Below are 25,206 nucleotides of genomic sequence, written 5' to 3' on the forward strand. Positions count from 1 at the left end.
TACAGTTACCATTTTTATATTTTTATTGTTCATTTAAAGTCTTGCTTGTTTAATTTTGTGAAATTTTTTTTTTTGTTATTCACCTCCTTAAGGCCGAGAAGGCCACTACAGAATAAGGAGGCTACTTAATAGTGGTTATAATCCTCTCTCAACTCTATAACTCCAAAACACGAACCTTGACGATCAAGGCCGCTGCGCGGAGAAACAAGTTGAGCGTGGTACTACCAAAGGCGTGGTGGGGATCGAACTCGGAACCTCCCACTTATAAAGTGAGCGCTTTACCACTACACCACTACTGCACTTTTGTGAAATGCCTTTTGTCATAAAATAGATGCGGTTTTTTTTTTTGCTTTTGATAAGAATGTTCTAAACTTATAAATGTTTACCATTTAATATTTGCTTCTCCAAAAATGTTTTTAAAGTTTAGTCCGCCACAAATATTTTTAATGTTTTTTTTTTTTTTTTTTTTTTTTGTGCTCATCCTCATATGTTTTTGTCCTAAGTATCGATTTATTTTATACTTCTTGATCTTAGTAAAAAACTGCAAGTAAATACAAGATGAAATTAATGATTAAGAATTTATTTTATTTATATGTATTTATTACTTTGTATTTATGATCATTAAATTCAACTTTTTTTTTTTTTTTTGAAATTTAAATATACCTCATAAAATTACTAAAAATTTAAAAGTTATTAAGCTTTGGTAAAAGTAAACTAAACATATTTGCAAATTAAAACAAAAAATAAAGATTTTGTAAACCCATATTAAAATTATTTTATAAAACAGTTTAAATTATTTTTAACTGTTGCTTAAAACTGGTGTGGCAGCCATTGAGAATTTGTCTTGTGAATAGTATATTGGTTATAAAATTGGATTAGAAAATCTATATTTTATCATTAACTCTTATTTAATAAAAAATATCTTTTAACTTTTAACTATTTAACTACTTTTAAACAAAAATTTTATACAAAAGTCTAAAAGTCTTGCCCTTTGTTGTTAAACATCAATACTTAACAATAATGTAACGTTTACAACAATTGTGTACAGAAACCATAGAAACCATATTTTTTAACAGGTATTGATAAGTGTAATAAGTATATTCTTTTATTTAAAGAACACATATTAAAAAAGTTTGATGTATATTATTCTAACCAGTGCTTAAAGTGGGGAAAAAAATATTCTAGGGAAGGTTGTCAGTATTCAGTTTTAACAATTTAGAATTTTTTAAATAAAATATTACATATTTTAATTTCTTGGTTGTTGGTAGAATGCAAACTGGTAAAATACAAGCTTTTTCACAAGCCAAACAAAAAATACTTGTGGTCCTTAAAATACGTTTTATATTTTAAGGACCACAAAAATTTAATAAATAAACTAGTATGTTAATCTTCTATAAATTACCAAGCGTAAATACATCAACTGACTATAGGTATTAGCAGAATTAAATTTACATACATTAACTGAAGGTTACATACATTGACTGAGTGTTAAAAAAAAGTGCTAATAAACTATTACACCGCAACTACTAAATTGTGGTTTAAAATGCTAACCAGTAAAATTGCATTTTACTGGTTAGCAGTTTGTAGTATATATTTTATCTTGTACCAAATTTTGCACACAAAAATTGTGCACAATAATTTTAAACATTGATCTATTGATAAACTCTAATATTTTAATTTCAAATGAAACAAATTTTTCAATGTTTGTTATATTTATTTGTGTTCTTTGTTGGTTTAGGTTTAATTTTACATTCTTTATTTATATCAGTGAATTTGCAAAATCGTTTGATTATGTGGGCAAAGCAGTTGATGAAGCACTTCGTCAATTTCAGTCTTATTTCAAACTAACTGTAAGTTTTATTTTCTTTTTATTTCTTTATTTTTAATTATTATTCTAACTATCATTTAAATTTATTTTTTAAATTATTTAATTAAATTATGTGATCAGTAATTATTAATATTACAATTTTTTTTACTAAAATCTAACACAGTTATCTCTTTTAAAAATCAAAATACTAGTGGCTTTAAATAGGCTAAATGGATTGAAAATTTTAAATTGATCAAAGGTTGAATTGCTATTTTTCATTATAAAGGGCTTCAATACAGTATTTTAAAGGTGAAAAAAACTATTAAAATCAAACAATTCTACAAAAAGTAAAAGGTTTTTAGTAGCAAATTTTTGATATATGGATTTGTTGAAGAAACTGTGGTCAAAATTTATTTTTTCTTTACTTAAATTTTTATAACTTGGTCAATTCTTAACTAAATACTTATAACTTGGTATCAAAAGATAGGTGTAACAGTGGGCTACAAATTTATAACTGACTCAACCTAACAGGTGTTTTCTAATGGCTCTAAAGGGGGTACCAAACTGCCACCTTTAACATAAAAATATATATATTTTTTCCATTAGAGTTTTAAAAAAACATACGGATATTTTTAGTGTTTATTTTGGTTCAACAAAATATTAATGTATAGGTATGTAATAAAAATAATTCACAATAATGTTTCTTATCTTTTTTATTGATTTTTATTTCTTATTTTTTATATCTTATGATGAAAATATATCTTGCAAATAAATTATGTCATCAGTATGGAAATTTGCTGCCCCGATAATAATCTAATACAATAAAAAACAACAAATTTATTCGCTCATCGATTCAACAAAGAGGAAATCATCTTCCTACAAGTCCAACAATAACTTGATGAGTTTAATCCATCAACTTTTTTCTGATAAAAAGGAAGTGATGAAACAAGAAATTATCAAAAAAATTAAAATGGGACATAAATTCAGCTTAACGTATGATGAATACACATCTTTTATGTACAGAAGGTACATTAGTGTCAACCTGCATGAAAGCGAATGTAAAAAACCTATAAAACTGGCCTCATTAGGATTTATGGTTCCTGTCCAGCTGAAAATTTAATGCAAAATATTAAGGATTATTTGAATTTATTTGGTGTCTGTATGGAAAGAGATGTAGTAGGTTCTACTCAAGATGGTGCAGCAATCAACAAGAAGCTTATGCAGTTAACGGACATAGTTGATCAGTTTTGCTTAAATCATGTATTTCATCTTGTTGTATGCGACATGTTATACAAGAAAAATAAAGACACAAACGTACCAGTTCCCAAGGAAACGGACAGTGATTCAGAAGGGATGAACATGGAATTTATGATGGTAGTTTTAGTTTTGAATCAGTAAACAATGAGATTAATGTTGACTACCCTGAAATTTTGATGAATGCACGAAAAGTAGTGAAATTCATAAAAATATCATCAGTTCAAATCAAATTTTTCAGAAGAAAGTTACTGAGGAATTTGGTAAAGAAATCGAATTGCATCTCGATGTTCGTCATCGTTGGAATTTACTTTTTTCAATGACTGCGCCTTTGTTAAAAACTAATAAATGCATATTCCAGGCATTTACTGAATTAAATGCTCTTGATGTAATCAACAAGCTAAATTTTGAGTCATTAGCTTCATTACATGCTGCTTTAGAGCCAGCAAACTAGCAGTGGAATTCCTTAGCAGAAAAGGTTCAACGTTATCAACAGCAGATACTGTTCTTGAATTCATGCTTTCAAAACTATATGTTATGAATACAGAAATTGCATCTTTATTTCATTCAAAATTAAAAAAGTGCATTGTTGAAAGATTTAAAGAAAATGTTATGCAGTTGTTAAAGCGCCTGAAAGATCCTTCAGTTGTTCCATTAAAAAATACTTCAAATTTTTCTGGAAAACTTGCATTTAGGTTTTTTGGATTTACTTCTAATGATTAGGAACCACTATTAGCTGAAGCACCATGTACAACTTCAGATAGTTCACTTGTTTCTCTTAATGATGAGTTAAATGTACTTCTCAATAAAGGTAGCATCACACACTTGCCTAAATCTACCGATCAATTCAAATTGCTTAAGCAAGAGTTTTTGTTGTACGGAAATACGGGTAAAAGAACAGAAAATCTTGAATGAATTTACAATGATACTCTCTATAAACCACCTCAACAGATGTCAGAGGCTTTTTTTCGAGCTGCACTAGTTTCTGCACAAAAATCAGATCACGATTATCTGATGAATTGTTAAAATCTTAATTTTTCTTTAAATTTTTTTATAATAAAAATAAGTTGTTGTATGTTTTATTTCAAAATATGAACATATGTTAGAACACTTTGTTTGAATAACTTTTTAAAATAAATAATACAAGATAAACCTACATAAGTTTTATTAATTAACAAAAAACCCCGAAAACCACATTTAACTACAGGTTTTTTTTAATTAAAATTGAAACTACGGTTTTTTATAAATGCAGTTTTTTGGAAACCCTAGTTTTACAATCATTTATTGGTTATATGCATATTGATTTGTGAGAGGAACATTTGCCCCTCCCTTCCCCCCCTCCCCCTCCCCTAACCTAATAAAATAAAAAATAAATCTTTATAATAACAATTAAAGTTATTCCTAAATAAGTTACCAATTTAAAACTTGAATTAGGCTTCTGGCACCAGGTATAACTGAGCGGCTAAAGTTGAACACCACAAGCAATCTTACTTTTGAAAAAAAGTCTGCTGCAATTCATAAATTTTGGTTAAGATGAGAAGTTTGTTGAATAGGGCGGCGATGGTTGAATAGGGCAGCGATGGTTTCCCACATCCTAAAATGAAAAAATATTAAATTCTTAAAAATAATTGTATCTTTAACAAACAAACTAAATTAGTATATTTCATTTTTTCATATTTCATTAAATATATTTCATTTCATTACCAAAAATATCAGTGTTGTATACTATTAGAAAAAAAATGTTTTAAATAGGAAATGTAAAAGATTTTGAATTAAAATTAGTGATTTTAGTATCAAAATGGTTATTGTATAAATCTAAATGGTTTAAAGACATTTAAATGGTCTAAAAATATTTCTTATATATAATCAAAATTAAATCTAAAATAAAACAAGTGGCTTTATTTATAAATAAACTTAATAGAAATTATCTTTCATAATGAAACCTTTTTTAAGAAGAATGTAAGATGGTTGTTGAATGAACAAAAAAATTTTGCTGTTTGAAAATCTTAAAAAAAAACAACAAGTTATTACTAAGAATCAGTTTTATTTTGTTCTGTATTAAGATGTTTTAGATACCCTTAGTTCAATAGTTGGTTTTTAGTAAGTAACTAAAATAATTAATTCCATAAATGAAACTCTATAATAACCATTTGTAACAAAAGACACCACATGAAGGTAAACTAGAGCTGCCTATCAAAAAATTTTGCAAGTCACAACACTTGCACTAAGGTCATTTCAAGTCAAATACTTTTAATTTTCTCTAAAAACATACAAATAATGCATCTGAAAGAATAATAAAAAGTAAAAATTTTGAATCTTCATGAGTCAGGAAAAATGAATCCTTTAAGAACAATAAATACCAGACCAAACTTGAGATTCAAAATATTATATTTTTTTAAGCTTTTTAATATATGTAAAAGAAGTAAAAATAAAAACATGTGGTCAGTTACTTTATATACCTGACTTGATATGACTCTTTTTTGCAAGTTTTATGACTTGCAATACCTTTTTGCAAGTTTCATCACCTGCGGTATCTATTTTGAAAGTTTTCATACTAGTAATATTATTATTAGCTGTTGTAAATTTAGTAACATCAGCAACAAACTGCAATTTTTTCATGTTGCAGTCAACAGCTTTAGTATTAGTAAAATATTTATTCCAGTAAGAAATAGTGTAAACTATGTCTTGACATATCTTGATAATATATCTTAATCATACATAACAGACTTTGAATACTATGTATCATATCATTCCATTCATTTATATATTCTATATATAGTATTTTATCGTTCCAATATTATACAATGCGTGGCAGAGTTTTTTCCAAAAGTTCTATCTGACATTACATTATCAAAGTCATCAAGTTGCTTGGTAGACAATATAAACTCTAAAAGAGAGTTTAAAAGAGAGTACATGCAACTGTTGCTCTGAATGAATAGACCACATAACTTAATTTTCTCTAAATAATTGATCTAAACTATCTAGATAATTATAGGTTTGACTCATTTTTTATCCTAGTTTTTACAAAATATAACAAATTGTTGCATAAGGCGATCTTTCTTTAGCCTCACTAAAGATTCCCATAGTGAATTACACTTGCTGTCTCCTCCTTTAGAGTCTCGTTAATGAAAAGGGAGAAAAAATCTCCTATATTGATAACTTTAACTAAAATAAGACAAGCAGAAATTATCTTAACAAGCTATTCATCAATGGAGCACAATTTTTTTTTAATTAAATCTAAAACATTTGATTTTCTATTTCAAAAAAATCTATTTAGATCATTTTTAAAAAAAGTTTATTTTTTTGCAAAAAAGTGCAGCCAGATTTTGTACTACCTGGATACCACCTATGTGGTCAAAACTTGTCTCCTCGACAAAGTTCTAATTAATAAACTTACCAGAGGTAGTAATTGTAGATAGGACTAAATATTACAAAAGAGAGATATGAGAAGAAAAAAAAACTTGCTACATTATATTACACATACAGTACTGAAATTATTATTATGGATTTTTGGAATTTTCACCAAATTCCATTAACTAAGGCATCCAAAAGGTGTTCAGTGGTTGATTATACATTTTGTTATAATTATATACATACGTAAAGTAAAGGGACTATTTTATTTTTAAATGAAATCCATTTTGATCTGTTTTTTTCGTTCTAGGGTCATAATAGTGCACTGTTGCTAAAATGTACTTGTAAATTCTGAAATATATTAATTGGAGTTTGTGTCACTTTCTTTTTACTCTCTATGGTGTATGGTGTACCTGGTATGTACTTGGACTCTACAAATATTTGGTTTCAGTTCTGAACAAATAAAAAAGAAACTTTTAAGCAAAATATTTGACATTTTTGACTAATTTTGAAGTGATGGGGAAAAGAAAGGACCTAAGTCCTAGAAAAAAAGGACAAATCTGTGTTTTGTTAGAGAATTGTGGCCTAAAACAAAATGAGCTAAGAAGTTAAAGATTTCAACACAAACAGTTAGTACTGTGAAAAGAAAACTGGATGAAGGTAGAAAAGTTGAAGCTGGAAGAGTTGGAAAATGTGGTCTTAATTGAATAACTACCCCTAGACTTGAGAGAAAAATCAAAGTAATGGCCCTCAGTGATAGAAGAAGTTCTTGCAAAAAGATATCTATGGAATTAGCAAGTCAGGGCATTAATGTAAGCTGTAAAATAGTGAATAATCGGTTGTTGGAGAAAGGAATGAAGGCATACAGACCAAGGAAAAAGCCAAGACTCACAGACAAAATGAAACATGCCAAGCATAATTGGGCTGTTGAGCATGAAAGTTGGATGGAAGAAGATTGGCCCAAGGTAATCATTAATTTAGCTCTCTATTAGACCTCTCTATAAGATTTTATTCAGTTTATATTTTTCTATTATATGATTTTATTGAGTCTCATCATGTTTTCTGACTAATATCAGTAGGTGTTAATCATGACTATAAATGTAATTTTTTTACTATGATTTCTGAGATACTTATCAGGCATTTTTTTATTTCAGGTTGTATTCTCAGTTGAGTCAACAATTGCTGTTGGAATTGATGAACCAGAGAAAGTATATAGAAGTGTTAGAGAAATGTCTGGTTCCTCAAATCCATGATTGGTTTACTGATAAAGACTATATCTTTCAACAGGATAGTGCTCCATGCCATACAGGCAAGTTGTCAAAGGCATGGCTCCTAGAGAATGAATTTTCTGTGCTCAAATGGCCTGGGAATTCACCAGATATGAACCCATTTGAGAATTTATGGGATATTTTGAAGGACGAAATACATAAAGTTCCTATCACTACAAAATGGCAGCTTGTAGAGAGGTTAATCTATGTCTGGTTTCACAACGAGGCAATTACCAAATTGTGCTGTGATTTAATCATGGGCATGCCCAAGAGAGTGAAAGCATTGAAAGCTGCTAAAGGTGGTCAAACCAAGTATTAAAAACTTTAATATACCTAGAATATATAATCTGTGACTATATTTTTCTGTGATGATCATTTTTGAAGTAAAAAACTTGATTATTATTTAAAAACTTAAAAATCCATAATAATAATTTCAGTACTGTATATAAACTTATATTACTGTATAACAAAATCAATATGTTTTCACTTTGATAATAACTGTATATATATATATATATATATATATATATATATATATATATATATATATATATATATATATATATATATATATATATATATATATATATATACACACAATCATGCAGGACATAATAACAAACAGTTATAAACTGATGACGTGTAAAGACCTATGATGGAATATGGAATAAATTATAGCATAGTAATAATACAAATAATAATAACAATATGATAATAATATAACAGTAATAATAACAATAACAATAATTAAAAAAATGATAATAATATGAAATACAGTAATATAAAACAGTATAACCTGTATATATTTTTACTACTATATTCAAAATAAAACATTTGTAGCAAATAGAGATAATCATTTATAATAATGCAAAATAAAAAGTATAAAAATCATAGTAATGTCAATAACAAAATAATATAACAGATAAAAAGGAGAAAAGAAAACAGAGAGAAGTTTAAGGACTTCGAAAGAAGAGTTAAGGAAGTCCAAGGAGAGTTTTGTTATGTACCAGAATTTTTTAAACATACTATTTTAGAAGGAAATAATATATGCGTTAAAGTAAAATAACAAGAATTGAAACAAAACAAAAAAAGAAAATTTGTTATAAATTTTTACTATTGATACTGTTAAAGATTCTCCAGAAGTCACAAGCCTAATTTTTATGATGAAATACGAGATTTCATGACCTGAGAGTAGCGGGCTTTAGCGTTAGACAAAACCTTTTTACAATGGTTTCTAGCAGTAATAAACAGACGCCTGTTTTCTGGAGAATTGTTTTGCTGATAGATATGGAAGTAACGGTTTTGATTGGAAATTGCAGCAGCACAATGCGAGGAAAACCATGGAGGAGAGTGAGGCTTGACCTGGAATCATCGAGATGGAATAAAAGATTCCATGCCAGCCTGAATTCAGAAAGTTTTGTAAGAAGTACATTTGTCAGCAGGAAGACGAAAAATTTCTACCCAAGGGCCATCATGAAAGAAATCACGAAAAGAGTCCCAGTCAACTTAAGGTAGTTGTAATAGGTACAATGATAGGGGGATTCAGATGATGAAGAAGAATAAGGTAATAGTTTTAAAAAGATCAGAGCACTAACTGGGATCAGAAACAAGACATAAGTCGAGTAGAGAAGGTTAATGATTCGGGTTTTCTGGAAACCGAGTTGGAAAGTTGACTGTTTGAATATTAAGGTAATGTAAAAATTAAAGAGGTAGGAAAACCTAAGGCAATACTTTAATTTAATAAATAAGAGATTATATATATAAAACATTTTACAAAAGAATATTGTATATATACCAATATAAGAACTAAAACAATAAAGATATTTAGTAAATAACAGACTTAAAACAAAATAAAATTTGTTATAGAGAATAACTAAGCTGGGAGATGCATAGAAAATAGTTTGTTTATAACAAAATAAATATAAAAAAAAAATGAATATAACAAAATAAATATTAAAAAAAAAGATTTCATAAACAAACAAAAAAACAGCCTAATATTATGTAATCTATACTCATTTTAAAATGTTCTAAAGAAAGAAACCTGAACTTTTCATGCATTTTCGCTTTTAGGCATTTTTTTGTCTTCTAAATATAATTAAGTTAAAAATATTATTAATGCAGTATTATTCCTAAAATTTAACAGAGTAACATTGCATTAATATATCAACATAATCAATAAAATTATTTCATAATTTTATTAGATTAATTCATTAATTATACATACAACATATGGATGATAGCGCCAAACCAGCCTATACAACAAATATGTTGAAATGAGATAATTTGACGCAAAGTTTAAAAATCTTTAACAAAAGACACTAAACCGAAAAAATTAAAAATAATTGCAGATTGGTTTGGCGCTTAACCATCTATATATAAATACTAAATTAACCTGATGAAATTCAAGTTTGTTCTTTACCCCCTCGTACCACCCACTATGGAATCTGAAAAACAGAAATAAGGTGCCAAAACTGCTAACTTTTATAGGCATTCTGATCAATAGTATTTTTTTAAGAAATTTAGTAGGTTGATAGAAAATATGTGTAAAAATCTGAGTAGGTTTGCAAACTATCTGAGGATTCTTTCGAGAATAGTTTAATATGAGAACAACAAATAAGTTTTTAAAATAAATAAAGTTAATACAAAACTTACCAACCATACATAAATGTCGTATAAAAATCAAGTTTAACTACTAATTTCTATTTTTTAAAAATAATCTAAGTTTAGTTATGTTTCTAAAAAGAAACACCGCAAAAAAACATACGCCTGATGCTACCTAAAAAAAAGTTCAAAAAAAGTGGCACAGAATTTCAGCACAAAATTCGGTTCCATAAAACACAGGTTTCCGCATACCTACTTTAAAAAATTTATAAAGTTTATCAAAATACTAGTGTCTTTATAAAGTTTATCTTATAAGTTAAAATACAAGTGGCTTTATAAAAATTTATTTAAAAATTGATAGAAATATTATTTTCTCTCTTTAATACAATTGTTTTATTGTATCTTCTTAATTTCTGTATTTTTTTATTTCTAGGGTGAAGCTCAAACTGTTGAAAAATTTTTACAGGTACAAACTATCTTAAAATTTTTTATCTGTAAATATTTTAAAGACTGTGTCAATAGTTCATTATAATTGAAGATCCCTAAATATTTGTGTATTATAAAGTATTTTTTTATTTAAGGTTTTTTCAGAACGCTATGTGGAATGTAACCCTGGGTATATTTCTGATAATGCTGATACAATTTTGCTGCTTTCATTTGCTCTTGCTATGCTTAATACTGATCTACATAATCAGAATGTCAAGCAAAGAATGACTATGGATGATTTTTTGAAAAATTTACGTGGAACAGATAAAGGAAATGATTTGAATCATGAAATGTTAAAAGAAATGTACCTGAGAATTCAAAAGGTTTGTTGATAACAATATTCAATATATATATATATATATATATATATATATATATATATATATATATATATATATATATATATATATATATATATATATATATATATATATATATATATATATATATAGCAAATATATTTTGTATTGTTAGAAGTTATGTTGCGTTACTAACGTATTTTCAAGTACCACATTGTAATTAAAGTTATTTTATTAACGCGTTAAAAATCATACCGACAGTTTTTTTTCTCACTATAACAAAAGTTACAAATAAAATCTTAGTTCTTATTTGAAAAATCATTTTTATTATTTTTTTTCAAATTTTAAATAAATTTTATTTTGAAAAAAATATTTTTTTCATAAAACATAACATAATATTTGTTTATTTTCTTATAATTTTACAGTTGGTTTTTGGTTATTTTATTAACTGTTATTAAATTTTTTTGTTAACTCTTTATAATAGTGTTTTTAAACAATAAAGAGTTTTATTAGTTACCGATAACATATTTGTGATCATAGTTTATTTTCATAAATTAAACGAACGTCATTAAAACTTTACATTATTGAATTGATAATGAATAATAAAATATTTTCATCAAAATAAATCGTGCATTTTTTAAACTATTATGACAAAAAATAATTTATATATTTAAAAGGAATTTATATATTTAATTCCTTAAGATAAAACTTAAAACACTTTATTTTCTTTAACTAATTTTTAACAACAACAAAAAATTATTAAACAAACTGTTTCTTTAACAAAAAATCTATTAGTTTACAATTGTGGTTAAATGCTTTTACTTTATTTCTTCTGAATAAATGTCACATAAACAATATCAAAAGATAATTTAAATATTCTAAAAGATAAAAGTTTTTGCGTAACGCAAAACTGCTGAATGCGTAGGCAAATTGCCTTTTCGCAAGCAAAATGCGAGCTGCGTAACGCTTCTTAACAAGGCCTGATATATATATATATATATATGAAAACTTTTAAAAAATATCTAGCTTGTAGGATTGGCTATTCTAGGCAAACGCTAGGAGGAGTTAACTCTCATTTAAAATACCCTCTGCCTTAGGGCTCTTGATTGAAGGTTAGAGATGACAAAAGGTTTTTAAATTGAATTAACAGTTTCACTATTCTTTAGCAAAGATTAGTAAATTGTAATTGTCTGTCACTAAAGTCTGCAGAGCTTGCAAAAAAAAAAATCTCGAAAACTATTTGAAGTTGTTGACATTAATAAAAATGCATTTCAGAATTTTCACCTGGATGAAAATATCAATAAAGAAAATATCAATAAAGTTTTTACCTTTCTTTTTGTTTTTGTTTTACTCCATTCATAAAGTCTCCACTCAGTAATCTCATTTTTTATTTACAAATGAGGTAATAGATAATGATTTTGATGCAGCCGATGCAGTAACCTAAAAATTTTAAAAACAAACATATTTTCTTAATTTTGGGCTTATAAAGTTTTTGGGTCTTTGTGCTCTCACATGAACAGAAATCGATCAAGCGTGGTTTTAGTATCAATAAGCAACTTTTAGTTAAAAACTTGAAGAAGAAATTATTAGTTGCTTTACATACTATTAAAGACCACCTTTTGTGTTTCGAAGAAATTCCTGAAAGCATCAATTTGGCAGAGAGATGCAGCATCATACTAGAAATGCAAGCAGTCAATACCGCAAAGACTTACAAAAGTAAAAATTGAAAAAAGAAACTAACTTTAATTTGGCATTAAAGCGAAAGATTGTTTGCGATGAGTTGAAAGCTGTCTGAATAAAATGCTAAGATAAGAACTCAATTTTTCAAAGTCAAATTGAGTTCTTATCTAACAGGTCTAACTATTTGTTGCTATTAGTGCAGAAAAGAAAAGTGATTTCAAAAGAGTCAAATAAACAAAAAAAGTTATGCAGAGCAAAATAGAAAGATATCAATAAGTTAGATGTGATTAAAAAAATACTAAGCAAGAACTTATCCATATTATATAATATTGTCATATTAATAGTTTTTTCAAATGCAAAATTTTTTAAGTGAAATCCTGTTAAGTCCTGAAATTTATTTATTTTTTATTTTTGGTTATGGGGTGGGTGGGGGGGGTGTGTGGATAGGAAGAGAAATAACCTGGAAAATTCCTGGAATTTTAATTTTATTTTTCTGTACTTGTCTGGATTGCAGCCTGTAATCCAGACAACATTCCTATTACACCATTAAAAGTATGTTTTTCAAAACTTATTTCATTACTCTCAAAACTATTTAATAAATGCTTAATTGATTCATATTTTCCTGGAATAGTATGTGACATCTGTGTCAATTTCTAAAAACTGATGATCTCTAACTAGTAAACACACAAAACCTTTATACAGGGGTAAGTAGTAAACATACAAAACTCTCTGATCCTTGTAACTAGTGCTTCTTACTATTATTAGCAAAGGATGTGAGGTTATTATCCTATTGCCATTTTTTAGTTAACAAACTTTTAATATCTCATTATGAGCTGAACAACTTACTCTCTGGCAATCAATACAGCAACAACTATTGCTCTCGATATATCAAAGACTTTTAATAAAATCTGGCATACTGGTCTTCTCCATAACCTTATTTTATATGGTGTATCTGGGAAAGTTTTTTAAATCAAACAAATTAAATAAGTTTCACTCCAACTAAGTTATCAATAAAACTCTGTTATTTACTCTCGTTATCTATTGCAAACAACTATCACAGTATTGTTGACATTCCTATATAGATAAAATAACAACACTTATACTGAGTTCTCTACTTTACATCATATTGGATTATCATTCTCACCTGACCTCTCTTGAAAATCACATATACAACCCTTTGCAAATGTATCATCTATCTTATATCTTATAAATCTGTTTAAAACCTCTATAAAATCTAACATGTTACAACTAAAAATCCGCACAAACTTTGTAGCTTCAATTTATATGTATAACAATGTTTTTTAATTTTATAATCCTACCTATCATGTTGCAAATTTATTCCTCTACAATATAACATAGTCTTTTTTTTTTTTTCAGAACCTAATTAAACATGTCTAAAAGTTCGAATAATCAAGAGGCACTCCATAAACGAGTGTAAAGTGTACACTCATTTACTCCGTAAAAAACAAGTACACACTCTGTAAGTAAACGAGTTTACCCACTTTGGATTTGCACCAAAAAGATAACAAAATGTTTTTTGTCAATCATTTTCCATGGAAAATGTCCTAAAATCAACCATGTACGTGGAAATCAACCATGTACGTGGAAATCAACCATGTACAACTTTAACGAAAAGTTGGAAGTGGTCGAACTGCAAAAAAAATGCCTAAGAAACAGATGAAACACCTAGAAGAATCGATTGATAAGGTGTTTCACAGTGTAGCTTAGCCAAAAGATTCAATGTTTCCCAGCAGTATATATCCAAAATTATCAATGAAAAGATGAGCACTGAATATCATAAACGAATAAAACGCCAAATTGAACATTGGCTCAGAAAGCCGTTGTAGATCTTAAGTGCCAAAAAATTTTTGTATTTTTTGTACACTTTCTGTAAAAAAAAAAGAAGTAATAATTGACAACAATTTTTCCTTTGTGCAACTTTTTGCTTTTATGCAACGTAGAATATTATACTTCTGATGCCGACACAACTCCTAATAAAGTCAAGCGCAAAAGAAAAAGCAAATATGAGAACCAAAATTATTAGTTTAGATTAGCTTTGTCAGAGGTAGGGGTCTTAGAGCATTACATCACTGTTCATCAACAAAGTTATATAATTTTACTGTAACTGTTTCATCAAGTTCAAAAATGTTTGATTCAGTTTTTTTTTTCAAATATCAAACTCTGATCTGTCTTCATATTTTCTAAAAATAAGGATTAAAAATACAATTGCTTCCTCAACCCAAACCCAAAATCACCAATAATCTATTTTTTTTTATTTTAAACTGTTATTCATCTATTAAGGCTAATCAAAAAACCACAAAAAAACAGTGTTAAAAAAAAATTATAAGCACTGCACAAAGTGAAAATAGGACCATTACATATCAAGTGGCTAATAGCTCAGTTGGTGGCTGGATAGCTCAGTTTGTGGCTGGATAGCTCAGTCGTGGCTGGATAGCTCAGTTGGTTAGAGCGTTAAACGGAAAGTTAAGACCCGGACTGTTGCACGATACGGGTTCAAATCCTGCCACCGCCAACTCAGCGCTTGAGTAGTACTTCTGTACGCAAAAATGTTGGTCAATAACGGACGCTACTTTGGATTAGTCTTAATGACTATTTGTGGCTGTTCCTATGCTAAGCCAACAATATCTTCGGATAAAAACATTGTATAGAAAAATATAGCATGAAAAATTCAAATAAAAAAAAATAAAATAATAGCGTAAGATCGGTAGACCTGTAAAAGGTTTGGCTGAGTGTGTCCAATTTGCTTAAGATGTTTGAGCAGATATGGTACTGATTTTATATTGTTGTAAACTTTTGTCCATTGTTCATCCCAATCAATATTCTCATTGAGCATGATTCTAAGGTATTTGTGGGTGCTGACTATTTCAAGTTCAGTATTATTGAGTACAATGGATGGTAAAGCTTGAATTTCGGAGCAACTGGGAATAATTCTTATGATTTTACATTTCGGGCCATTAAGTTTCATTCCATTTACCTTAGACCAAAGAGTGACGCCATCAACAATGGGTTGAGGTAGGTTGGTAGGAACTTTATCATTAATTATATAGGTCAGTATGTCATCAGCATATTTTTCGAGGATGGTTTCAGGTGGAAGATAGATGTTAATGTCGGAAATAAATAGAATGAACAGGATTGGACCTAGAACACTACCCTGAAGTACACCTGCTTCGATACATTTCCAGTCAGTGGTGTGATCATTTGTTTTAATTCTTTGTTGACGGTTAGATAAGTAAGCTGCGATCCAAGAGGTGAGCCAGCTAGGTAGAATGTTCACTAACTTTAACAGTAACTTGTCATGACTGACAAGATCAAAAGCTTTTTCGAAATCAAACAATATTGCATAAATTGATTTGTTGTTATCTTTCGCATGACTCCAGTCCTCTATAACTTGAATAATAGCGTCCATCGTACTTCGGCCTGGAAGGAAACCGAACTGTTTGCTTGAGACCGATAAGTGCTTGGTGTGATGGACAATGAATATGATAATAATACGTTCAAAAACTTTACATAATGCGAATGTAATGGCAATTGGTCGATAGTCATTAGACGAGTGTGGGTTAGAAATTTTTGGAATCGGTGTTATGTTTGCTGATTTCCATTGGTCAGGTAGATAACTGTTTTCTATGAGGTGGTTGAATAGGATGCAGAGTAATGAGGCAATTTCAAAGCGAGCAGATTTGAGTAAAAACAGAGAGAGATCATCTAGTCCTGAGGAACCTGGTTTGAGTTTGCTGAGTTGCTTGGCAATGTTATTAACGGTAAAAATGGGGGTAGTAGGCGGGTTTGCCTCTCGGTTAATGAAGCATGAGAGGCTGTGTTGTTTCTTGCCAGTCCAAATACTTTGAAAATGATCATTTAATTGTTTTGTTAGTGTCTCAGAGATAGGGGTGGTGATTTGACCTTTATCAGCAAGGCTGATTTTATGCCAAAAATCTGTTTTTCCAGTAGTGAAACGCCTGTTGTAGATTCTCTTTCTTTTGGTAATTAGTTTACTAATTCGATTTGCAAGTGTTTTCCACTCTTTGTAGTACCCGGAGAAAAAGAGTTGTTGACACTCTTTTATAAGGCCTTGAATAAGTGGTGTCATCCAAGGCTTAGGGTTAACAAGCGTTGTTGATTTTAGAGGTTGGCAGATGTCTTGGGCAGAGAGTATAGAATGATAAAAGTTGTTGCAAGCAACTTGTATTTCATACGGTGAATCAACTAAGATTTCAATATTGGTAGATCGTATCAGTGCAACAGTGTCAGCAATTCTACCTGACCGGTAAGTAACCTTGTGGGGAACCGGGTGAGTAGATTTATAGAGATTTAGAGGAGGTTGACTAACTACAACAAGGTGATCTAAATTCCCAAAACTAGGAAGGGTATTCGACACAGCATTTAGGGGCCTTACTCAAGATGATGTCAAGAATAGATGTTTTTCTGGTGGGGTGTGTATTGAGATGAATGAGTTGGTGAGAACCACAAATAAAGTCAGTAGGGCAGCCATTTAGATCCCCTGCAAGAAATATTAGTGGTTTGTTGCCAATTGTGCAACGAGTTATAGCTGGTTCAATGAGTTGTGCAAGTTGATAAGATGCATTGCGCTGCTCACTTTTAGACCAAACCGGGATATAGGCACATATAACTAGGCAGGTAGAGTATCCTCGGGGGAGTAATTTTGGGTACACACAAGTGGTTGTTAGTGGTTGTTCGATTTCTCGTTTAGGCACCAAATTAAACGAGTAGTCTGTAGTTAATTTTATTTTTTCTATTTTATCTGAGTATTTTTTGTTTATGAATATAACAGTACCACCACCCATGCAATCTTGACGTTCAGTGCTTATGCAAGTGTAATTATTATTGATTTGAGAAAGAATAATTTGCTTACCGCTGGGGTTAAGCCAGGTTTCAGTTAAACAGGCAATGTCAATGTTGGTATCTATGAGAAATTTATTAAAAATCTCAATTTTTTTACAGCGCATATTAGTGGTACAGATGGTTGGTGTTGAGAATATTGCTAGTTAGTTAAAGTGGAGAGAGAACTTAGGACACCGCAGATCTTGATGGTTGCTCCATCGCGAATGCCCCAGTGAAAGGGTGCTTCAGGGTTATCATTACGTAGTTTACTATTACGAATGTTGCGGTCTTTGGGTAGTTGGTACTCAAGTTCTCTTTCAGAAGGAGACAAGTCAGGACTGACTCTGTATGTCTTGAAATTCTCATGTGTAGCGAGTTTGCGAGAGTTTATCGGAGCTAATTTTGGCTTGTTTCTGACAATATTACTCCAGGATGGCTGGTGTGGGCTTGATTGGGTTGATGGTTGAGAGTTGATTTTGGTTTCAATAACTGCTAATTTTTGTTCAAATTTTTTTATTTGGTTGGCTTTCAGGTTGATAGTAGCTTTCTGTTCTGAAATGATGTTAATGAGCTCCATTATCCACATATCCAGGTGTGCGATAGACAGTGCTAAGTTTTTAATGGCTGAGTAACCATTTGCATCAATTTTATTAACCATAATACCTTGTACAAGATGAAGGAATGTTAAATTATGTGCTTTTTTTATATTGCTGTGATGGTGGGAGGGCTACCACCCTGAATAACAGTGGATTACCTCCCAGTTGAGAAATATTTAATATATATATTATACCTTATTACACAGGGACTAAAAAGTTTCAGTATGCGTTTTTTAGTATATATATATATATATATATATATATATATATATATATATATATATATATATATATATATATATATATATATATATATATATATATATATATATATATATATATATATATATATATATACATATATATATATATATATATGTTTATATATATATATATATATATATGTTTATATATATATATATATATATATATGTTTATATATTTTATATATAATATATATATATGTTTATATATTTTACATATAAACAAATATATATATATATATATATATATGTATATATATATGTATATTTAATTATTATTTTATTTTTTGTATTTATTGTAGAATGAGTTTGCAACTGGTGCTGATCATACAACACAGTTGCGACAAATTGAGAACAGTTTTATTGGCAAAGTTCCAGTAAGTTAAATAACATTTAAAAATTTTTTGTACGCACATGCAATCAATCCTGATTCTTTTCTATTTTTATATTATATGTCAGTTGTATGTTATAGCTTTAACAAAATATTTAATGTTTAGTAATTTTACTTTACGATCATAATAAGTTGTTGTCATAGTTACTATTTTTTCTATAAATTTTCTGTAGATAAATCTCTTCTTAAACTTTGTTGTGTTTGTATGTATTGTTTGTTAGCATGTATGTTTGGTACTATACAGCGGTTTTGAATTTTAAAATCTTACACAATAAAGATTTTATTGTTAATCATTTATAATATGTATTCAATTGTAGTTGTAAAATAAAATAATTTTGGATAGTTAGCATAATAATAGTAGTAAATTTTTATATCTATAATAATATATTATTATTCTGTTCAATTATTATTATTATTTTTTTTGGAATAAGGGAAAAAAAATTTCAATGTTAACTAGTTTGATATTTTATAGAATATTGCTGCATGTCATCGACAGTTTATAAAACTTTTTCAAGTCGAACAAGTCTATGATCCTAACCGAAAAGATAAGCCTCACAATCGACTTGCATTTTTGTTCAATGACTTGTTGCTAGTAAGTTATCAATTCATAGATAATAAAGTTTAATATAAATAATTAAAATATAATTTAATAAAGTTTCCATCTTTAGCTCTAGAAAAAAATATATATATTATTTCCTATAAAATAAAAGTTAACCATAAAACTTTGTTCGAACAGAGTTTCTTTAAAGTAATAAATTTCAGTTTGAAGCGCTGCTTTATTCCATTTATTTTAATTTTTATTAATTTTTTTTTTTTACTGGCTATTACGGTTTTTGGTAAATGCCCCTGATGCTGCTGTTGGAACTGGGGCATTTATAACCAGCTGTAATATTTGATATAGTTTTGACTAGTGTTCTAGCAATAAACTTAAAATAGGCAATGGTTAATCTCCTTGTTGGAAGACATGACAAGACTTATTAGAGAGTTTCAATATTTTGTTGACATAACTGTAAATTATTCAACCTGTTTAATATGTAATAATTAGTCCCATCATTAGTCATTGTTTTCCTTTTGGTTTCGGCCACAGTAATGAATACAACATGTAATTTTTTATTAAATTTTTTTTTAACCTTTTTTTCTTTAGGCAACTATTTGTGCTGTAGAAATCATTGTAGCTCAACAACAAGAGTTGTTAATGACCTTTACTATATCCTGTGACAGGATATAGTAAAGCTCCTTAACAATTGTTCTTCCTAGCATAGTGCATTGGCAGTAATTGCGCAGTATTCATCTTTTGCTAAATTTAAAAATTCTTTTTTTAAATAATCTGCTGACTTTATTTCTATCATTTAATATCCCAGAAACTTTGGATCCGGGAACATCTAGACTCAGTTTATCTTTTAGAACAATCTTGAGTTTTCATGCTTCTCACAGGGTTGCCACTCAACCTGGAAAACCGGGAAATAGCATGAATCCCAAGGAAAACCTGAAAAACTCAGGGATTTTTTTTTAAATCAGGGAATACTTAGGGAAATTTTTTTTCCCATTTTTGTAAAATAGTTGTTTATCAAATTATTTACAATAGTTTAAACTAGTTAAAATTCATAATGTATATTATTAGTAATTTTTTATAAGATTGTTCAATTTATTTTAAATTTGGTTTGGTTTAATCTCACAATGATGTTTGAGACTGTTGCCACACTTTTGAAAAATAAAATTAAAAATATTATCTCAAAATAACTTCATAAAAACATTGAAATAAAAAATCTAGAAAGTGACATCCTTTTCTGATAACCCCCTTTCTTTCCCTTGTGCTTTTTTTCTCTTTTTATCTAGGCCACAACCCTATTTGCGTAATGTCCTTTATGGATGAACCCTAAATAATATAATATAAAAATGTATTATATTCAATTTTATAATTTGTAGTCATTTTATCTATAAATATATAATATTGTTGTAAGAAGAATGCATTTTTTTAGAGTTATAATAATAAATAAAATGCATCAAACATTTTTTTCAAATGATTGGCTTACTCACCCAGAGTATAAAGAATGGATGGTAAAGACTAATGACAATAAATTTGCTAGATGTAGCAGTTGCTGCAAAACCTTTAACTTTTCAAATATGAAAAGTTAAAGGTTTTGCAGTTAAGAGTCATAATGAAGGTAAAAAGCACCAAGTTAATGTTTTAGCTAAATCCAGAAGTCACTTTTTCAAACCTGTTATAAAAAGTTCTACTATTACACCAGCAGTACCCCTGGCAGTAGGCCAAAGAACTTTAGAACTTGTTGTTGCTTCTAATGAAGAAACAAGATCTGAAATTAAAATTATTTTAATTTCAGATCTTGTTTCTTCATTATTTACTAGTATGTTTCTAGATAGTAAAGTTGCAAAAGGACTAACATTAGGAAGAACAAAAATAGGGTATATGATTAATTTTGGGTTAGCACCATATTTTAAATCATTACTTCTTGAAACCATCAAAAGTTCACCATGTTATGTTGTCTCATTTGATGAAAGTTATTATTGATTGATTGAAAGATATTATTGTTAGATTTTGGAATACTCTAGAAAACCAGGTTAATGTGCGTTATTTGAATTCAGTTTTTCTTGGACACTCTTCTGCAGTGCATATACTAAGAGGTTTTAATAAATAAATAGAATGTCTGGACTTATCAAAAATGATCTAAGTATCTATGGATAGGCCTAATACAAATTGGAAGTTTTTTAAACTTTCTATATACCGAAATGAGTGTGAGTTAAATTCTTTATTTGACATTGGGAGTTGTAGTTTGCATTCAATACATGAAGCTTTTAAGATCGGTTCTGAGGAAATGTGACGGAACAGAAAAAGAATCAATGGAGTTAGATTCAGTTTAAGAACTATTAAATGCAAAGAAGAAACTTATTGATAAAGTTTGTTACTAAAAACTTTTAAAGAAAAAAAATTTGTGTTCAATTTTAGAATTGATAAAAAATATTGTTTCATTGTATTTAGTACATTCAGAATCTATTTAAATTAAAAATAGATTCTAAATGTATAAATAAATATATATATACAGGGTTTTCCGGGTTTTCCAGGTTTTCCTTGTCTAAATGCCAGGGATTTCAGAAATAATATGGAAAACTCAGGGAAAACATAGGTAATATAAAAAGCTAAACTCAGGGAAAAATATAATTTACTCAGGGAAAAACTTTTAAAATTATAGTGACAACCCTGTTCTCATTAGCATGCCCCTTTTCTTAGTTTTCTCTATCAAGTTTTATGACTTTTGGTATAGCTGATATATATTTTCTTAGTTTTCTCTATCAAGTTTTATGACTTTTGGTATAGCTGATATATATTTTCTTAGTTTTCTCTATCAAGTTTTATGACTTTTGGTATAGCTGATATATATTTTCTTAGTTTTCTCTATCAAGTTTTATGACTTTTGGTATAGCTGATATATATTTTCTTAGTTTTCTCTATCAATTTTTATGACTTTTGGTATAGCTGATATATATTTTCTTAGTTTTCTCTATCAAGTTTTATGACTTTTGGTATAGCTGATATATATTTTCTTAGTTTTCTCTAACAAGTTTTATGACTTTTGGTATAGCTGATATATATAAAGCACTAAATAAACTAGTTATTAAGGATAGAGAGTCAACTGTCAAATTTTTTCTCAATATTGGGATTCTTTTTTTTTTTCATTCTGTATATACCTCATTATCAGTTATGGAAAGCTCCATTCTATGACAGTATTTACAGTATTGGATAGTATTGGCTATTGATTAAAGTTTATTAAAACCTTTGATAAACTCAGTCTTTGTCATCAACACCTTCCTGGTCTCTTTGATGAACTGAAACCTAATGAACCTTTTCACACATGCACCACTTAAAAGTTCTTTCATATCTTTTCTCCCCTCCTCTTTTACATGTCCAGTTTTCAACTCCCTAAACCAGCATAGCTGCTTACTGCATCTACCCTTATAATAAAATAGAGGTGCTGAGGTATGGAGCTATGTTAGGACCAAAATTATTATTTTATCATTTGTTACTGTAACTTGGAGGAGGCCCAAAATAAATAAGGCTCAAAAAATTGTTTTTAAAATAGAAAATAAGTAATTATGGGTCATTTTCAGAGCTTTTTTATTTTTGGATGTAATTTGTTGGTATTTTTGAATAAAATTGCAAACTTTGTTTACTTGATGTTCAAGGACCCCTATTAAGCTTAATTGACTATTAAATTTACAAAAAATTTGTTTTTTGGTCCATCAGTATCCTAGTTTAATATTCTAAAGCAAAAAAAAAAGTGTTTTTGATAACTTTATGTTTGATAGCTGCTGCACAATACTAATGGAGGTATGCATAGTGGACCACTGTGTACCCCTCTTGTAGTATTGAGCTAATAAATTTTTATAAATAAAGATAAAAATCTAGAAAAATAATATTCTTAAAATAAAAACACTTTAACTTTCTTTACTTTACTAACTATTTTCAAAAGATTTATTTTTTCAAAAGAGAAACAAAAGTTTCCTACTGAACACTTTGTTATTGGGTCACTATTTCTTTTTATTTGGATTAAAAATTTTCACTTTACTCATCCAAATCAACTTAAATATTTTTTTTTTTACAATAAATTTATTGTAATAAATTTATTACAATAACTTGTCATAAATTTGCAAACATTTTATTACAATAAATTAATTGTCATAAATTTATTGCAATCAATTTATTACAATAAATTTTTATTTAGCTTGCAAAGCCACGTGGAAAAACTGGTGTTCATGGATCTGGCCATGTTTTTAGTTGTAAGGCATCTTTTTCATTACTTGAAAAATGTGTTGCTGAATTTTCAAATGAAAGTAAGTTCTGTGTTTTTTGTTAAATTTTTTAAAATTTTTTATCAAAACATAATTTATGGTTATTTATGAAACACTTTATTATTTAGCACTATATTTATAAACAGCTTGTTATTTATAAGTGGTATATATTTTGTATAATGATATAGATTTTTGTTATTATATAGTATATATTTATTTGTATATATATATATATATATATATATATATATATATATATATATATATATATTTAAATATATATATATATATACACACACACATATATATATGTATATATATAAATACCACTAAATACTTAATTATATATTTAAAAATATATTGATATATAAAATATATATATATATATATATATATATATATATATATATATATATATATATATATATATATATATATATATATATATATATATATATATATATATATATATATATATATATATATATATATATATATATATATATATATATATATATGAAGACCTCAGTGGAAAAACCGGCGTTGTCACATCTTAAAACACACACACACACTACTGTCTGAAAAATTGTGGACACCCTTGAGTTTTGTAAAAATAGTAACTGATCTAAGGATTTCATTAATCAATGCACACAATATTGAACACAAAACACAGTAATAATACAGTTTAGTAAAGTCCATATATAAAAAAACATCAATTAGTAACAGCTTAAAGCCTATCAGTCATTGACAATGCTAATTTTTCAAAAAAATTAAGTGATAGTTCATGATTCCAAACTCTAATAATTCTGGCCTTGAGTTCAGTGGTATTCCTAAAAGTGTGTGTCCAAACCTTCCTTTTTAATACTGACCAGATATTTTCAATTGGGTTCAAGTCAGCAGACTGAGGGGGCCAATCCAAAGTCTGCCAACCTTTACCCTTAATAAAGTCTTGAACCACCTTAGCCCTATGGCAGGGTGCACCATCATCTTAAAGCCAAAACTCCTGATTAGCCCCAAAAAGAAGTCTAGCTGACCTACTGACCTGACCCTCTAACACTTTCAAGTACCACCTTGCATTGCAAGTCTTATCAGGCTCCAGAAAACATATACATCCAGCCCCTCCAGCTGAAAATGCTCCCCACATCATTACAGCAGCAGGATGCTTTACAGTGGGCATCACAAATTTAAACCTTTCCCCAGTGTTTCTCCTCAACCTAATTTTGCCACTGTCATTCCTAATGCAGATTTTGGTCTCGTCTGTGAATAACAGGTTTCTCCAAAAGTCTGCATTCTTTCGCATGAACTTCTTTGCAAAAGCCAGTCGTAAATTCTCATGCGTAGTTGAGGTGGCTGCATTGATTCCCCTGCTCTGAAGTTCTTGTTGTAAGCATTTGGTTGACTTTGTGAAAGATCTTCATATCGTAAGCTCCAACACTCGCAAATCTTGATTTGACAAGATATGTTTTCTCCCACACTTTCTCCTAGAGGAATCCAATGAGCCACCTTCTTTGTATTTTCAAAACAGAAATCATAGCAGAATCATA

General features: G+C 28.5%; 2 protein-coding genes across 4 annotated transcripts in view; one reads left to right on the top strand and one right to left on the bottom strand.

The window, feature by feature from the left end:
• The window catches only part of LOC100198448 (protein MCM10 homolog), a 168,447-nt gene extending 150,016 nt beyond the window's left edge, over positions 1 to 18,431 (bottom strand). Inside the window, exon 1 of the mRNA XM_065817561.1 lies at positions 18,397 to 18,431. The gene's annotated coding sequence lies outside the window, so the exon portion shown is untranslated. The remainder of the gene's footprint in view (positions 1 to 18,396) is intronic.
• The window catches only part of LOC101234331 (IQ motif and SEC7 domain-containing protein 1), a 74,434-nt gene that overhangs the window by 39,065 nt on the left and 10,163 nt on the right, over positions 1 to 25,206 (top strand). For all 3 annotated transcript variants that reach the window (XM_065817558.1, XM_065817557.1, XM_065817559.1), the window contains exons 6-11: positions 1,769 to 1,850; positions 10,715 to 10,747; positions 10,863 to 11,090; positions 18,768 to 18,842; positions 19,329 to 19,448; positions 23,596 to 23,704. In XM_065817558.1, coding sequence (XP_065673630.1) covers positions 1,769 to 1,850; positions 10,715 to 10,747; positions 10,863 to 11,090; positions 18,768 to 18,842; positions 19,329 to 19,448; positions 23,596 to 23,704 — 647 coding nt within the window. The remainder of the gene's footprint in view (positions 1 to 1,768; positions 1,851 to 10,714; positions 10,748 to 10,862; positions 11,091 to 18,767; positions 18,843 to 19,328; positions 19,449 to 23,595; positions 23,705 to 25,206) is intronic.

The sequence above is a fragment of the Hydra vulgaris genome, chromosome 14 (assembly GCF_038396675.1).
Source record: "Hydra vulgaris chromosome 14, alternate assembly HydraT2T_AEP".
Classification (NCBI taxonomy): domain Eukaryota; kingdom Metazoa; phylum Cnidaria; class Hydrozoa; order Anthoathecata; family Hydridae; genus Hydra; species Hydra vulgaris.